This window comes from Rousettus aegyptiacus, unplaced genomic scaffold (assembly GCF_014176215.1).
Source record: "Rousettus aegyptiacus isolate mRouAeg1 unplaced genomic scaffold, mRouAeg1.p scaffold_m13_p_4, whole genome shotgun sequence".
NCBI classification, from domain to species: domain Eukaryota; kingdom Metazoa; phylum Chordata; class Mammalia; order Chiroptera; family Pteropodidae; genus Rousettus; species Rousettus aegyptiacus.
In genome coordinates, this window is record NW_023416307.1 from 63,576,890 (window position 1) to 63,595,115 (window position 18,226).

Here is an 18,226-nt window from a genome sequence, read left to right on the forward strand (position 1 = left end):
CCTGGCCCTAGAATTCTATTTCCACAACTTCCTGCATTAAATCCCTTCATTCATCTTGTTCAGAAGTCTAGAAACTTGTTTTTCCCTAGTTCAGCCACACCTTAGATAGTGGTGTTAAAAAGCTCACAAAGAGCCAGAGACATTAATTCATTCATACAACAGGCCTCCCGTGAATAAAAAAGTACACACATTTAGCATTCACAAATTGTGGGGGAGGGAACAGAGATGAGGGGAAAAAAGGTGCCTGTAGGCGGCAGGAAGTGGGAGGAGACTTTTAAAGAAGCAATCTTGGGCCAGGGGCCATTTCAGGAGTTAGGTTTACTTTTTATCAATCTCAACTTCTTTTCTGGGTATGGAGAATGCAAAAGGCAAGATGGTAAGTACATTTTAGTGTGTTTGTTTTCTCTCTTTGAGTCTCCTCCTGTTTCTCTCTCGCCACGAGCACACTACTCTTGAGGAGAAAAGAATGTGCCTTAGAATTTGCTTCTCTTGATTTCTTTGAGAAAAAGTAAAGTCCTGGATATGATTGCAGTCTGGTATACTGGAGTGAGAAAATAATAAATGGGGTTTCCTATTTTGGTTTTGAAGAGATGTTTTATCTTGTCAGAAAGAGAAATCAAGTACCAGGGCTAGAAAGAAATGGTAACAGGAAAAAAAGGAGTGAGAGAAACTTGTTAGAAAGAGGTAGTTAAACTGAGTCTGGGAAAGACGAGATGGTTTAATTTTACTTTGACAGACACAGGTCCTAAACCAAAGGTTATGCGTCTGAGCTTTTTTTTTTTTTTTTTATACCCCCCCCCCAACCCCCACAGAGGGTTGTTAGGGCCAAAAAGTCATTCGCAGCCAGACATACTGATGAGCTCTACAGACAGAAACTAAAGGTGAACAGGCTTTGAGGCTTGGTACAGAAAAACTGAACTAATGTGGTAGGGAAACTTGAGCATTCTCAGGATCTCTTTCCTAGAACCAGATTCTCTGTTTGCTCTCTTAATTTTAAGACTTCGTGAGTCCCCAAAGTGAGTATTTGTGAAAGCACTAGGCAAAAGCAAGATTTGAATAAGTAGAACTGCTACGGAGATGTGAAAGTGTCATTCAAATGTTAATTTCTCCGGTACTCCCACTTTAACTGATAATGAGAAGGATTTAGATTTGGGAGCTAGTTGACCTTGAGTTTAGTTTTTATCTAAAATGCCTACCCGAGTGCCTTTAGTTATCTAACCTCTCAGCCTCGGCATCTGAAAAACAAAGTAGCAAATGGTCACCAGACTTCTGTGAGGATTACATGAAAGAAAATAAGGAATGTATCAAACAACACCTAAAACAGGCTCAACAAATGTTAGTTTCTCGGTATCAAAAAACTTTTATCCCCACTGTTCTCTTGTTTCTCTTGATTCAATAAGTATTGAGTGCCTAAGATGAAAGGGAAAGAAATTCCAACCTTTCGGAGCTTACAATCGAATGGAGTAACAGAAATTTACCCAATCACGCAAGCAAATGTAAAATTGCAACTGACAAGTGGAGGGAATGAGTAAATATGTAGTAGATTTGACTTAATCTGTAAAGACTAGAAAGGGTCACTAGATGAGCTAATACTAAGTGAGATTGTAAAAGGAGTGAGACTTTAAAATGTAAACCAAAGAGTAGGTTGGGGTAGAGCTGATGATAATTCCTTCAGGTCAGACTAGGCTGGAAAGGAATGCTGTGACCAGAATTGGGGCAAAGGAGAGTAGTATGAGAAGCAGCTGGAATAGAAGTTGGAAGACTGGTATAGGTTGTATTAAAGATGTTAGATTGTATTCATATTTTCCTGCGAAGAACAATAAACTGTTGAATGGATGTATAGCATTACTCTGGGAAACATTTGTTTGGAAGAGGTCAAAGATAAAAGAATGGGGAAAAAATTTGCCAGGTGAGAGAGATAAGGATATAGTCTTTCGAAGTAGAGCATGGTTTCCTCTATTTTGTTTGTACTTTCTATCTTTTCCTCATACATTCATATTGGCCTTCTCCCATTTCCCTGTCATTGCTTTGCTATCTGATAAATAAACCTGCGCATTAAAATTGATACCCAACAAATACACACTACCAACAGAGTTCTGTGACTGTGATGGGTCAGACACTACAGGAATGACTGACTGGCTCCTCTACCTACAGTGGAACTCCACAAAGAAATCAGGGGAGACAAATATGACTTGTAAATTCCAACCTGTGTCAGTAGAAGCTGACGAGGAACAGCGAGCTGCTGGCGAACCAAGTATGCAAAAAACCTCAGGGAAGGGGACCAAACGAAAAAAACCTATTGAAGATGACAAAGGTAAGAGGTCCACAAGTGCTTATATCTTATTTCCTTGGGCTTAAGAAGTCTGAGGGATTTTTCTGGAGTAGAAAAAGTCAAAAAGAAATTTTTGTCCTCTGTTCTGTAAATCTCACAATTCCTTCGAAGCCCAGCTTAAATCTCACCTCCCTGAAGCCTTCTTTCGGTCACTTCTATTAAATCTTGTCACTTTCAATCTCCAAACTTTCACAGTATACTTGCTTTTTTTTTTTTCCTTTCTCTTTTTCTTTTTCTTTTTTAATAGCAGAAAAGAAGAGTTTTATTAGAAGGGAAAGTGCACTTCCAGACACGGAAGCAGGCCTGACCGAGTAAGAGAAGTGTGGCTCAAAAGGCTAAGTATACTAGGTTCTGATCATCATTTTGCAAGAAAAAATTCTGAGATCCCCTAAATTAAATTACAGCAGCCTGAGAAAGAGAGGAATGGAAGGGATGGAACTGCTAGTCTGTTAATGTCCGCTTCTTTTACATGTGGACTTTAAGGACTCTGCACCTATCCAGAGTGGGCCCCAGTTCACCTTCTCCCACCCCTTTGCCTGTAGCTAATGTAAATTCTTTCAGTTTTCATCTTTCTTCCCCCTCCTCAGTACTCGATGTATAAAGGTACCTGCAAATTCTGAGATTATAGATATGTATATCTTTTCCGCCTAGACAAGCTTCTGGTGGTTTGGAATTCATGCCCCAAGATCTACTTTTTGGCTAGCATTTTTGGTTCAATAAAACCTTTCTTTAGAAAAGACTTTCAGCTGTGGAAGTTAACATTTTTGTTTTAACAACTCGCTGCTTGGCATTCAGGATATCAGCATGCAGTGATTTGGGGACAGACCGATGTAAGTTTGAAATCCCATTCTTGAAACTACTACCTATTCTAAAAAGAGTGATGCTAATAACCTACCATGTTGACTTAGAGTGGTGTGGTGGGTCAGTTGTAAGTTACATAGAATAATTGGGTAAAATGCTTATGCTATACCTGACTAGTAATGTGGACTCAGTCAAGCTTTAGGGATTATTAGCGTCAGCGTATTTGTGTCTATTCTGAAGCTGTGTTCTGCCTTTTCCTGAATGGCCCTGTGCGTGAGATGCATCAGGAGGATACTGGTATGCTATGGGAACTGAGTGCTGCTCTGATGGAGTGGGCCTGCAGAATTATGGGTAATGGTGGTTGTGCTTGTAGCATTATTGTGTGGTTTATTTGTATTGTGGTGAGAGAATAAGGCACCACTGAGTATTTATGATCTCAGCTCTAAGCAATCTCTAGTGTAACCTCTTCGGCATCTATGAATCAAGCTCACAAGTGTGTATGAGTAGTAGAGAATTTTAGGAAGTAAAAACCGCGATTCAGAGGTATTAAGTCCTAGGCTTGAGGTTCTGTGCATTGGAGGTTTTTGTGGTGTTTGGTAAGTCATGGGGACTGAACTATGAGAACTAAGTGATTGTACTTTTGAAATTTTATTTTTATTTAGTTTTAATTTTTTAAGAGTTTATTTGAGCCAAACATACTAGGGAACAAGATCTCACATGCTCCCATACTTTTGCCATTTTAAAAAGTTACACAAAAGTTAATTAATACTAATTTTATACCATTCTCTTTCAGCTTCCTGTCCACAAAAGATGGCACAAGACGATAAAAAAGTAAAACTTCGAAAGAAGATACCAATTCCTCCATTACCCTCCATACTGCCACCAGTCAACCTGCTACACCGGGACATTGTGAGGGCCTGGTGCCAGCAATTAAAGCTGTGCACCAAAGGCTTGGTGAGGGCCCAGTGTGTTATATAGGATTTTGGGGAGGAAGGGTAGGAAATTTACTTTCATTATTAACTCCTTGATCTCTCTTGTCTTAGAAATTGGATGTATACAGGAGACTCTGTGAATATGCTTATCCTGATCAAAAGGTGAGTAATTTGTAGAAAATTTGGCAGAGTGGAAGTTTTAGTCCTCATCCTAATTACCTATTTTAGTATCAAAAAGTGAGTAGAGCAATTGTCCTAGACCCCTCTTCCCCCTCCACTCCTCCTTCTAAGAAGGAACAAATAACCCCACCACCACCACCACTTTTCGCCGACTCTACGAAGAGTAATAAAAATGAGGCTGCACTTCTGATAGCACTTTAATCTTTTCAACCCTATTTATAGGACATTCCTATCACAGCAAAGGAGGCCAAGATCCTGACAAAATCGCAAATAAAATTAAAGCTGAAAAGGGGAGAAATAATGCTGGAAAGTTCCCATCCTTCTGAAGTGACTGCCGTTCTTAAGGAAGGGGCATCTGTTCTTGAAGGGTCCACTGCTCTCCTTGATGAAATGGACAATGTTGTCATGACAAGTTCCACCCCGAATGCTGTGTTTGCTTCCTGGACCAGAATTGCAGCCAGGGCTGGGAAGATAGAGGCGGTGAAATCATCGCAAGAGGCCTCTCGTAAGCCTAATATTAAGAGCTCATTCTGGATTAGATGAGCAAATAAGTTTAATTGTTATTAACCTCTAATCAATTTTAGGATGTATTAGAATCACCTGATGGGCTGGCGATTCTTGGGCCTCACCCACAGTTTCTGATTTGGGTCTGAGGTAGGGCCTGATAATTTGCATTTCTAACAATTTCTCAGGCACCGCTGATGATGCTAGTTGGGGGGACCACTCTTTAAGAACCACTGCTCTAAATTACCGATGTCATCAGAAAGAAATAGCAATTTGTTTGGCTTCATTTCTTTCCTCTTTAAGGATTTAGAAGTAAAGGCAGGCTCTAAAATCAACTGCCTGAGCCTAAGCCTGGGAGGCCTGGGATGTTGTAGCATCTATTAAAAAGAGTGACATTGACAAATTGCTTAAACTAGTTCCCAGTTTCCTTACTTTAAAATAGGTTAATAATATGTACTTCATAATTGTGTAAGAATCACAGAAGATACACTTAAAGACCATCAACTGGTTAGCACAATACAATCCCTATTATAAAGAACCTATTTCATGAAGGCCATCTCAGACCACTGTGATTTAGTCTATTTCTATTGAAGAAAACTAGGATAGGTCACCTACAAATACGCCTCTTTGACATTAAAAAATATATATATATTGAGCTGAAGGTAATTGAAAAACAATGCCTCTCCTACCACCTCCCCCCCCCCCCAAATTTCCCCTTTTCCTGCCTAAAGATAATAGGATATAAATTCTTTTGCTGGAGACACTCATCAACTAAGAGATGGCATCAGAGGAATCTGCAAACTAATCTCACTCCATTAGTTTCCTCCTATATATTTACGATCCCACAGTTGGACACCCTTGAGGACTTAAAACTGCTTTCCTTTGCCCTGTCATCCCTATACAGATTTATTGTTATTTGTAAAAGATGTTAAAGAAGATGAAATTCTAAAATGCCATTTTGAGTTTTTGTCTTGTGTTTTCTTGCATGGTGTACACTTCATCCATTAATAAACTGCTTTTCTCTTGTTAACCTATCTTTTTGTTAGAGTCCTGGCCGAAAGCCTAAGATGGGTAGAGGTAAGGTTTTGCCTCCCCTATACTGTCTATTCAGTTATTGCAGCTATACCATTCCTAATGATATTTTTTGTTCCTTTTTAAAGCTGTAACAGGAACTATTTCGCATTATTTTTATAAAGGAGAACAGAATAGAGTAAGTTAAGTTAGAATTCCAGGGTTCATATCTAAAGAATTGGCACTTGATAAAGATAGTAAAACCCAAAGCCATGATGTAATCTCAGACATGATAATTTGGTCTTGCTCTGTTCATCTTTTTTTCCTTCCCCAGGTGTCATGTGGTGTGTGGTCCATGGGCGAAGTCTCCCTGCAGACACGGAGGGTTGGGTCCAGCTACAGTTTTATGCTGGGCAAGCCTGGGTTCCTGAAAAACAAGGGAGAGTGTGTGCACTTTTCTTGCTACCTGCCTGCAACTTTCCACCCCTACACCTGGAGGATAATATGTTGTGCCCCAAATGCGTTCATAGGTAATTCACCTAGTGCTTTTCTAAAGACTAAAAGTATATACCTGGCTTATAGTTGAGGGAGAGAGGAGATGCATGCTAATTTTAATTAGCTCTGTGTTTTAAGCATAAGTTATCAGTAAAGAGTTTCAAGAAAAGTATTACCCATAAGTATATTTCTGAAGAAAAAAAAAAAGCAATAATATGTCAGGGCTTAATATTTCTACCTGGAGACCATTAATTCTAAGAAATAGACCTTTACAATTACTATATTGCAGATAGATACACTACACAAAAATAATGACTAGCCAAAAAACCTTTTAAGTAGCCTACAGTCTAATGGGGATGGTTGGTTTGTTAGCAGCTATAGTACCATATAGTAACTGGTATCACTTAAGGGAAGAACTGACTAGGTGGAAAGGAGTAAAGCCAATTTTCAGTATAGGAACCAGAGCAAAGGCTGTGAAAGAACTTAGGACAACACAGAAATTGCGAAGTAGTACAGTATGACAATATGGTGATATGTGTTAGAAAATAAGCCTCAGTTTTGTCACTTAACAAAATAGGCATAACGATGCCTATCCAAAGGTAATGTGAAATTTAAATGAGTAAACAAGAAAAAATGTACGTCTGCAGAATTCAGCAAACAATTCATAGGAGTTGGAGGTGGACAAGGAATCTAGAGTCGGACAGCTCATCCTTGGGTGATGAGCCACTGAGGATTTTTAAGCAAGTAAATGGGCTGAGGGCTTATACTGCCAAGGAGGGAAGGATGTAAGGTCTATCAGAAAAATCTTGGAGAAATTTGGTTTTCATATGTTTAAAGGACCTGGCACCTTCTGTAGGTGACAAAAAAAATATCTGGCTATCAAGCAATTATTTGGTAGTTATTTAAATATTAATAAGGTTAACAGTTGCACTGGGGCTGAGGACTTGAGGACAGAGCTTCGAGGAACAGAGTATTTGGGGGGGCATGTTAAAGAAGGCAGAAAAGAAACAAGAAGAGCTGAAGTATAATGTTAATAGGGAAAGTTCGTATGAGGTAATTGTCTTAAGTAATGGCAAATAAAGCTGAAGAAGGTACAAATAATATGCTTGATTGGATAATAGATTTGAAGCAGTAAAGAATACAGAAAATTAGGTATCCATTGACTAAGGGAGAAGTTGAGACTGCAACTGAAGATATTTTTTGAAAGTGCAAATGGAGAGGTAGAGCAATAAGGCACTTAAAGGGAATTTTCATTTGTTTTATATTAGAGGGCAGAGGCTAAGTATGCTTCTGGGCTTAGCTTGGGAGAATGAAAAGATAATCCCTCTGAATAGAGGGATTTGGTGCAGCCCCATCTTGACTCCCAAAGGGTCCATTTCCCCATTCCTCTGTTGTCCAGGAGCCATCCTGGGCTCCATTTCAAGCTCTCTAGTCTAGACAACCCCTCCACCATCCAGGAGTGGCAGTTCCCTGGGCCCTGGCCCATTACCAGCTCCCATAGGAGGAAGTATGTGAGTATGTACTTGTCTTTTCCCCTTTTCGCTCTCCTGCTTTCTGCCACAATTCTGTGCTGAGCAAGTTGAACAATTGAGGTCACACTAGGTAGCCCATATTTGGGCCACTGGGCAAATGATAAAAGATCCATTCTGGGGCCTCTCCTGCCTGTGGGGCTGCACAAGACAGGAACATGTTAGAGACATGATTTATCTGATAACGTCATTCCTAGAGGAAATGACATTCCCACCCACTATCCTAAAGTTTAATTTATGGGATTCCAGCAATGGGTTTCTTGGCTATTTTCAAGAATGCAACTTGGTATTTCTTGATTATCATCTTTTAAAAAACACATTTCATTTGTTTTGTAGGAATAAGGTGTTGATGAAAAGCCTCCAATAAGATTACAATGCCAGGAAAAAGGGTACGGCTCTAATTTAAATTAATGGTAGAAGGATGACTGCAATCAACTTCGTGATGCCCTTGACATGGGAACTCCAGGCTGCTCCCCACCTTCAATGCTTCCTGCTTACAGGGCCTACAGCCTGCAGGTGTTAACCCTCAGAGCCCCCACAGTGCCTGCCGCTTGTCTGTTGGAATACAGAGACTCATATTTTGAAGTGAGAACCTGAGCTGAGCATTGTGAAGGGGCTGAGAGAAGGAACAGTGGTGTGCTCCCAGTCTGTGTTTTCACCTCAGTTCTGACACCATTAGGGACTGTTGCCTTCTAATTCTAAGTTCAATGATTTCAAATGGTTGATTATGTTAAGCCAAAGGGAAACTGTTCACTCTTCAAAACACATTCTTAATAAACAATGCAATATTTTTTGAAGTTTTCTTAACCCGAGATTTCTATAATGTGTCTCTGAGATAAAAACAGAAGGCACTTTGCTGGCATTTCCATTTGTAATGGTTTTGTATGTTTTTATTGATTAAAAATGTTCAAGTTTACTTTTGAATCGTACATAATGTTTAAAATGTATATAAAAAATCATATATTTAGGAAATTTATATACAAAATAGTGTTAATGTTCTTAATAGGATTAAGTCAAAAAGCATGATTATTAGTCAGAATTTTTCAGTGTATAAATAACATGTTTTATTCCTTACATTGTATGTATAGTTTCCTTTTTAAACTTTTCCCCCTATTTTTACTGGATTGTTCAAGTTTCTATTCTATTTCTTTCCTCTCTGCCTTTACTAATTTGGGAATTTTATTTTCTTATTCTGCTTATAGATAGCTCCCTGTCCCTAACATACTAAAACTTAAAATTCTCTATAAAATAAATCATTCTACCAGTGAAATGGTATATTTACTCCTCTTTACTGTCCCTGGCAAGATAAAAGTTCTAAATTCCCATTCCCCAACTCCCTAAAATTCATATGCCTCCCCCCAAATTTGTATATATTAACTACCTTACTCTATTCTCCCCTCACTGTCTCTGTCTCAGAATATTCAAAAGAGACAAGTTGGGACTATATATTTTGTGCCTCATAAATTCCATGGCAAAGAGATCCTGTGATATGATCTTGATTGCCGGGAGCTAAGAGGAGCCATTTTCCCACCCAGAAATAACAGCGTCCACGAAGATGTTCCCACAGCACTTTTATGATGTGTTTTTGTGTGTACGCGTGTGCACACATGGCAGGCTGTAAGGTACGACGAATGTGAGACATCTAGGGCCTGTCCTCCCTACTTCCTTTTGCTCCAAAGGGATATTTAACACGTCAAGAGTTGGTGCTGAATTAACAGCTCTGGAGTCGGGTCCTGGCCAACGCTGACTGAAGCAAAGCTATCTGCATGAAGAAATCCTGTAAACTCACAAAGTGGAAGTGGGCACATCTTCAAGGATCCCCATCCCTGAGAAACAGAGGTAGAAAGAAAGCAGTTGAAAAAAAATTTTAAACATTAAATCATAAAATTGGAATTACTTTTTCTGAAAATGCCTCAAGTAAATTTCTACATTTGGCAAGATGGGACTTAGAGACAAAAATGTATTCAAACTTATCAGGATAATATGAACAAATGTATTTTCTAACAGGTTACAATATATGACACTTGCCAAAAAGATCTAACAGGAGTCTCACAAGGAAGCTATTAGTCCTGATTATACCAGTTGACTCAGCATAATCAAACAAGCTTTCTTTGTGTTGTGTGGCAGTTACATAGGTGTAACCTTATGATAAAATTCACACAGCTATGCTTTTAGATGTGTGAAATTTGCTATATGTAAGTTATATTTTTAAAAGTGATTTGAATGATAAAGTATGGTTCTTGTAGTCAAAAGAATGTTTTTGAAATAATTGGAAAAATTTGAATATTAATTGGGAATTAGATGATACTACAGCCATGTTAAATGTCTTGGTTGTAATAATAATTGTGGTTATATAGAATTATATATGTATATATAATCAAACATTGTTTTATTTTGATTATACACACACACATACACACACACACACGCATACACCCGAACAGAAAATACAGAAATAATATTGCATTAACCATTGACAATTAGTTCATGAGGCATAAAATAATGAGCGTTGCACCAACTTTTGTGTTTGAAAAATTTTAAAGCTTTAATTTTAAAATACGATATTCAATTATCTACATGGAAAAATCCTTTTGAAATATAAGTCAGATCATAGCATTCCTGCTCAAAACCCTTTCATTGAGCTCATTTTATTCAGAGGAAAATCCAAAGTTCTTGTAACAACTTCCGGGGCCTTACCTCAAGTGTACCCTACTTTGTGACTACTCACCTCCAACATCTCCAATACCCTGCTTTTTTTCCTTAACCATGTCTAACATGCTCCTACTTTAGGACCTTGTCACTGGTTGAAATGCTCTTTTCCCAGATATCAATATGGTAAACATCCTCATTTTTAAGTCTTTCTTCAAATATCATTGTCAAAAAAGTATACTCTGACACCCTGTTTAAAATCCCAAGAGATTTCTCAACCCTTATCAGCACCATTTGTCCCCTTCACTCTCCTCCAGCTTTCTAGATGAATAATGAATGAAAAGGTTTGATGTGAATTTTATGAAAGGAAATGGATTGCGAGTTACTTAGGAATCAATATAAGAAAATTGATCTTTGTTCTCTCTATCTAATGTATTACTTAATGCATGGTTAATATAACACAGCTACAACCTGATGCGATGGCCTGATCGGTGAGTGGGGGTTCCAAAACAAAAAAGAGGGCAGGCGTGTATGTTGGGTGAAATCCTAATGACTATAAGAAGTCGTGTCCCAGGTTTGAGGACCACTTGTGCTATTTTTGTTGCTGGTTGATTTTGAGTATCTGTTACCTAAATGGCAATGATCACATTTATTTCATAAGATTGTAAGAATTAATGAGAATATATGTAGAATACTTTACAAATTGAAGGTTTATGCAAATGTTATTTATGACTATTTTATTAAATTCTTTCTTAGCTTCTGTTCTTCAATGTTAAGTTTCCCCAAACAGAACATTCCCTTGTCCAATTAGTCTGCCTCCTATGGATGGACTCTCTCAACACTTTATGTAGCTGGTGCTGATGACAGAATTTGAGAGCTGCTAGCAGGGTTAGGAAATTGGGAATTTGTGCTGCTCAGAACAAAGATGGGAATGTGAGTCCTTTTATTAACTTTTATCTCTCCCTAATTTTTGCAGAAAAAATAATCTGAGAGACTGTAAAAAAGCATTTTTTAAACAAGTCACTTGTTGGGAAGGTAGTAATGGTATAGTCATAATTCTTATATTAAATCTTTACCTAATTTTGATATAATAAAGCAAGGTCAGAGAAAGTAGGATAGAGAGGGGGAGGATGTTATTCTTGGTCTTTATTCCATTCGTTACTCCTTCCATACCCTCTCCGACCTCCACCTGTTTTTGAACTACTGAGATAAGTAACATTTGTTTTTAAAACATGATCGCAGTACCTCACTTTTGGACTCTGATTATGAGACCTGTTTGCAGAATATGCTCACCTCAGCAGAAGTGGTCTTGAAATGGTCATATTCAAGAAGAAGCAATGCCTTAGCACAGAGATGAAAAAGGAAGAAGACTGAAATGGCCAGTACCCTTGACATGGCTTAAAGATTTATGATGAAAAACTCAGACCATATTCAAGAAAAAGACAAGATATGACAGCAATAGGCTCACCTATCGTTATTACCACTTGTAAAAAAAAGGGGGGGGGGCCTCTAGTAAGACTGCAAATACTGGTGGTGCAGAAGAAAAAACAGCTCAATTTTAATTAGCTTCAAATGAAAAAAGAAAGTGATAGAACAAGCCATTTACCTTTTAACAGTCCATAAGTTGGAAAACGGTTTCTTGTCAGTTATTTTTTTGTCTGCTGGTGGTCACTTTCTACTGGCATATGTTAACGTTTTTCCTAAATTAATTTCTAAGCCAAGTGATTTGGCCCTATAGTGGTAGCTTTGCCTATCATTGAGTGTAATTATAATTTCACCAGTGACACATAAAATGTTGAAGTAATCAGAAAAGGAGTTCCACACACTGAGTTTACTTTGTCTTCCCTTTCTTTAAGGAATTCAGGCAAAGGAGGTATAGCATTATAATGTGATCATGCAAATGTGCTTTTTAGCTCTATACTGTAGGAATAGTAATTGGTCAGTGACTCCAATTTTAACTGTGTCACTATGTTCACACCTATGCTGTAACTCCCATCTCCTACTCTCAGCTGCTCAATGTAGCACAGATTCTAAAGCAGGGCCATTCTTATGGTCAAGACTCAGAGGACTCCTCATCAGCCTTGCTTTAACTTTCTTAGAATTGCACTGCAGTTCAAGACTCTTCCTACTCAAACTCCCTTCCCTCTCCTTCATCAGAAGTCAGACCTATATCACGGTCAGACAGCTCTCCCATCCTCCAGGCTCCCTTCTGATTTTCCTTCACAGTTGTTTTCTATAATAAATCTCCTGAGCACCTAATTCCACCATAGCATCTGCTCCTTGGAGAACATGAACAAATATCAGGAGCAGTCAGAGAAAACAAGTAATAACAAGGAATTCTGGAAACGGGCTTGCTGACCTGATGGTGGACACAAGAGAACACTGTTCTGAGTGCTGTGTAAGGGTTGAACAGTTCCTGACTCATGATGGTGGTCCGATTGCTGAAGATTTCCAAGGACATGACCTGAAAAAAAATGCCCTGGTAGAGAGGAATGTCCTTGCAAATGTAATAATTCAGTCATTTGGAAAATATAGGTGTAAAAGAGTCTACAAAGATAGTGGAGTTGGCTGGTTATTGGTAAGTTCTATTAATGTTCGTCAATAGGATAATAAGAAACCTAGGGCCATTAACAAGCATTTAAAGAGTAAGTATGAGATGTGAGAGCCAGGGACCCTTTAGCAGTTTACAGAGGCCCATATTTCCTGTTTCTAGTAGAATGGGCATAACAACAGTAAACAGAAGCTCTAAAAGCTAAAGTTGCAGAGCTATGAAGACATAAAATTTTAGCAAAGGCAAGTCTGTTATATTAAGGTCAGCAAACTAGTTGGGAAAATCATGGCCCCTGAAACATCAGGTTGGGACATTGGAAAAGAAGCCCCTGAGAGTGGCAGCTCTGTAGACCTCAAAACTTGCAGAGGTGGTCCATAATTCCCTAGTAACAGCTACCACTACCTCCATGCTGAAAGATGCTGCAATGCCCCTCCCTCTCGGAGGTAACAGGTAACAGGTGCTACCTCAAAAACTCCTCCAAACTGTCCTCCTAGCTACTAAGCAAATAACCGAGAGTTAAATTCCAGCATAATCCAGCTGGGAAAGTGATGAGTTCCAGCATAATACGGCTGGGCAAGGAAGGAAAGAATATACACCAAAGATTCTGCAAACACTTGCCAGTATGTATTGACAGGAGCTAAGGGAGTAATTCTTGAATTAGATTTTCAGAGCAGTTGATCAAAATAACTGGAATATGACACTAGATAAGCAAGAATTCATCATCTTGGGGGATACTTCCTCCTTGCACAGTGTTTAACAACCTCTCAAGGATCCCAGGAGATGAAATAAATTCACTGCTAGGATGATTCTTAGAGGCCCAGAGAAAGTGATTCCCAGCACTGAGCAAGGTATGACTGCCCAAGCTGCCCTGTCTGAAGGTAGAGGAGGGAATAAAGAGGGTGAAGAAAGTAGGCCTGCAGGGGTGGATATGGTATATGTGAGGCCAGACATACCCACCAGAGGATGTTCCTTGGGTGGACCAGAGGACCCAGCATTCACCAAAGCCATCAGGAATGTGCTGGAGAGGAGGCACAGCATTGCTGATAGGCACAGACAGGGCCGATAGTAGATGAGGCAGTCACAGAGCTGGGCTCATAAATGTCATTCTGGGGATGATGGTCTCTAAAGTAAATGATCTAGATGGTGGCACTTAACTAGCAGAAACCAAGAGGCTGCAATTACCAGGAAGGTTGGAGGACAGCCAAGGGATTTTGACTCACAGGGATCTGTGTATAATAAAGTGTGATGTCCCTAGGGGCAAAGGAGATGGGCAGCGAATGACAGTCAATAAGGATGTGTGTGTGTGCATGTGCATGTGCATGTGCATGTGCTCACGGGCATGTGTGTGTGTATAAATTTGGAAGTAAATAATTACTTTTATTTTGTTCCAGTTTTATTGAGATATGATTGACATATAAGTACAACATAATGATTTGATGTATGTATACATTGCTTCTTAACACCCATAATCGGAAGTCAAGATTAGAAGAGCAAGAGACTGTGGGTAGTCACCCTAGTTAAGAGTCATCATCTCTGGCTCAGCTCTCAGACCTGAACTGATATTCAAATCCAGAACCCACTAGGCGATAAAATGCCTTGCTTCCTGGGAAGAAGGATCCTGTATTACCATGACAAGTATTTTTATAAGCCCCCAGTCCCTCCCCAAAGGAATCTATAGCTCTTTAACCATGTGACTGTACACTTGAAAAGAGAAAAAATATTTTGGAGATTAACGGACACAGGGTCTAAATTAACATTGATACTCAGATTATCATCATGACCTCCCCTTTGTTAGATTGGAGGCTTAAAGGAGCCAGGTCATAACTGGAGAACTGGCTAATGTCTAGTTCAGGAAGGCACATTGATTTTCTGAACATAACCTAGGGATCATTTCCGCAGTCTCTAACTGTGTAATTGAAATTGTTACACTTGACTGTTGAAATAACCTTCACACTGGTCCCATGGCCTACAGGGTAAGAGCCACATCATAGTGGGAAGGCCAATTCAAAACTTCTGAAATTGCTTCCTATCTCACTCTGGTGTGTATGGATTCTAAATTCCATACTCATGAGACTCTTCTTGATGTAGCATATAATCAGTATTTTGTAGCATCGAGAATGAGTTGGCTGGGAGGTAACATGATATTTCAATAACTGGTTGGAGATGCTTTACACAAGTAATAAGGCAATGGTAGTAAAATAACAGGGGAGACAAAATCAAGCAAGATATGTACATGTTTTACTTCATAGGACTTTGGCCATTTGGAGTTTAGGAAAAAGGAGTGTTTTAAGGTACTTGTTATGTTTTTGCCTTTAGATCACTGAGTGGATAATAATACACCCCAAAAGAGAATAAATGCAGGAGGTTGGAAGTTGGTGGGGAAGACAATGAGTTTATTTTTTAATATGTTCTAAGTGCATGATAAGATATGCCAAAACTTGGGTCAGTAATACAATCAAAAGGATTGGGCTAGAAATACACATATGAGAGTAGTCAGCCTGGAGGTGGTAGTTGAAATGAAGAAATGGGTGAGGGTGCTCAAGGAAAGAATGAGGCATGATCAAGAGCAGAGAGATAAACCCTATGAAATATCAATGTTTTAGGTATTAGGTGAGGAAAAAAAGACAACAAGAACAACAAAAAACCCTAAACAAAACAAATGAACAACAACAAAAACCTACATTGGACCAGAATGAAAAGGAACTAGACAAAGCAGGAAAATTTTGTTCAGAAAGTTGAACTGTGAGTGAACTATGGGAGAAGAGAGTAGCAGTTTAAATGGAATGATAGTGTTAAAAGAGATGTGCATGTGTATGTGTGTGTGTGTGTGTGTGTGTGTGTGTGTGTGTGTATTGTTTTAAGTGAGACAGGCTTAAAAAAGTTTGTGCGTTGGTAAGGAAGAACTTGTAAAGAGGGAGAGGTAGAAAACTCAAGAAGGAACAAGTGACCAATCAGAACATAAGAAGGAGTAGTCTGGGTTTATCTTATTTGGCTTGAGTCCCCATTTTCCTCATCCACAATCCTCAGATAATAGGGCAGTTGCTCAGGAGTCCAAAAGTCTAATACCAATCTTCAGCCACATCAAGAGGACAACACGAATTGAGCTTTCCACTTTCAACACATTCCAGTTTTTTCATGAGAAAAAGATCTTGATGAAATGCAATATGCATTCAATATGCAAAGAGGAGGACAAGAAAGAATTTGGTTTGACCAGCTAAGGTGTTCTGCTGGTTTGGGGTACTGAAGCTTGGGGTGTCCGGTTCTGGCAGCTGCAAGAATACGTGAACAGCCGTGGGCAGATGTGACATAGCTTTATTCAGGTATAGCAGGATACAGCAAGGCACAGGCACAGCTCCAGCTCCAGCTCCCCGACCTGCCCAGGCAGGGCTGTTCTCATAACAGTGGCTTATGACCAGGTACTATAATCAATCACAATCAATCATAATGTGCATGCATTCTACAGGCTATATAGGACACTGTATATAAGGTCACCTGGGACGCTGTAGCTAAGGCCCAGCATCCTTGCTGGAAGGGAGCCTGACTGCACCCATTTTGTTTGTCAGTCCCCGCACCCAACATAAGGATACTTGTTGGTGGGGCTATCCTTAAATTTGAAACTATTATTGGAGAACCTGTAGCCAAATCAATTCCCTGTCCAGTCATCAAAAATGATTTTTCCCACCTTCTTCCCCATGACTGCCACTCTGTCCTAACCCCACCTTCTGAATTATACAGAACGGAGGAGGATGGACCTTACTGGTCTGGATTCTGAATTTAAGATTCTGCTAATAGGGGCTGTTGTGTACAGCTTTAATATGATTTCAAATGCACTTGTTTATGATGTAAGCAAAGTTGTTTTAATCCATTTGTTTATGATAATAACAGCAAAAAAGTTATTTTATTTTTAGAAGTAAAGTTGTTTTGACATAAGTAAGGATGTCATCATTGTACATCTGTTGTTACTGATAAGCAGTCAGCAGCTTGGCAACTGAGGAGCATCACTGGGGACTTATGGTTAAGAACAAATAGAGAAGTAATTATGGCAGGGATATTTAGACTAAATATTGAGAATTTTTGAAGACTATCTGACAGTTTCTATTTGGGTAAGGTGACTCTTTGCTAATCTAAAGACACTCCAAAGACCAGTGAGGAGGCACTCTCTCCTGTAATGGTGTGGCATTCCTGACACTGCAGTGATAAACTGAGCAGCTGCCAAGAAAAACACATCAGCTCACCTACCAATGCTGAAGTCTTCGTTCCCTAGCAACGTGCTATATCAATTGGGATTTTTACTTTTTTACTGGCAGCTGGAATCAACTCTAGGTTTGATCCATCTCTCCTGAGTTCCCACTTGGATAAAAAGGTACCCCTGATATTATATTTAGACTTTATTTCTTTACCTCCCCTTACCTGGAACAATAATGTGATTAATCTGTCATTTATTTGAAGGTTTTTTGTTTTTTGGGTTTTATTTTTGTTGTTGTTGCTTATTAAATGATATTATCCCGTTTGTTATTGGCTTTGAAATTGTAATTCCCAAAGCAAACTTGTGCTGAATAAATTGCTGGCAAAGACATCTCAGTCTCTGAGCATAACTTTTGCTGTTCCTCAAAGCATAATACAAAGCTACACCCTGTTTCTCCATGAGTCAAAAGAGATTTTCTTCAAAAGAAAAAAAAAAGCAAAAATTCCCATTTATTCCCAGTCAAAAGGTTAAGATCTGTAACTATTGCTCTAAAATAGAAGTTACAGTTCAACAGTTGTTTTAAGTGGGAATTCCTTGAGATGAAGGTTGTGGCAAAATTGGAAACATCTTTCAGGGTAATTTTTATTTTCCTCTTCAGAAAACTGAAGAATCAGTAGCTGTTCTTTCAACCTGAAAGTGATAATGAATCATAGTTTCCAAACCTGAGGGTTCTACAGGACACCTTATGGGTTTTACTTCTCAACCATAGCTGTTCCACTTATATCTATTACATACTGGTGCTCCATAAACATTTACTCTTTAGAGCACATTAGTCTAATTTAAAAAAAAAAGAACAAGATTTTTGGAAAACACTTGTCTAAATAAGAATTACAAAGCATTTATAAATGTTTAACTTACAATATAGTAAATAAGATATGTTTGAAATAGATAATGCATTTTTTTATTTCGAGAACTATAATCTGTTATTGGAATAAATATTAGAATGTAAGTGTTTGACATGTAAATATATGACATTATTAGAATGTCATAAACAAT

General features: G+C 38.7%; 1 protein-coding gene across 2 annotated transcripts; it reads left to right on the top strand.

Moving 5' to 3' along the window:
* Window positions 1-256: 256 nt before the first annotated feature.
* Window positions 257-8,700, top strand: DPPA4 (developmental pluripotency associated 4). 2 transcript variants are annotated; one of them, XM_016162444.2, is made up of 7 exons: window positions 257-376; window positions 2,155-2,314; window positions 3,927-4,087; window positions 4,177-4,227; window positions 4,468-4,750; window positions 6,095-6,290; window positions 8,121-8,700. In XM_016162444.2, the coding sequence occupies exons 1-7, from the start codon at window positions 353-355 to the stop codon at window positions 8,149-8,151; spliced, it is 906 nt and encodes a 301-aa protein (XP_016017930.1). In that variant the 5' UTR covers window positions 257-352; the 3' UTR covers window positions 8,152-8,700. The 2 variants fall into 2 exon arrangements, with proteins under 2 accessions (XP_016017930.1, XP_016017929.1); XM_016162443.2 differs by having other exon boundaries at window positions 271-376; window positions 2,093-2,314.
* The last annotated feature ends 9,526 nt before the right edge of the window (window positions 8,701-18,226 follow it).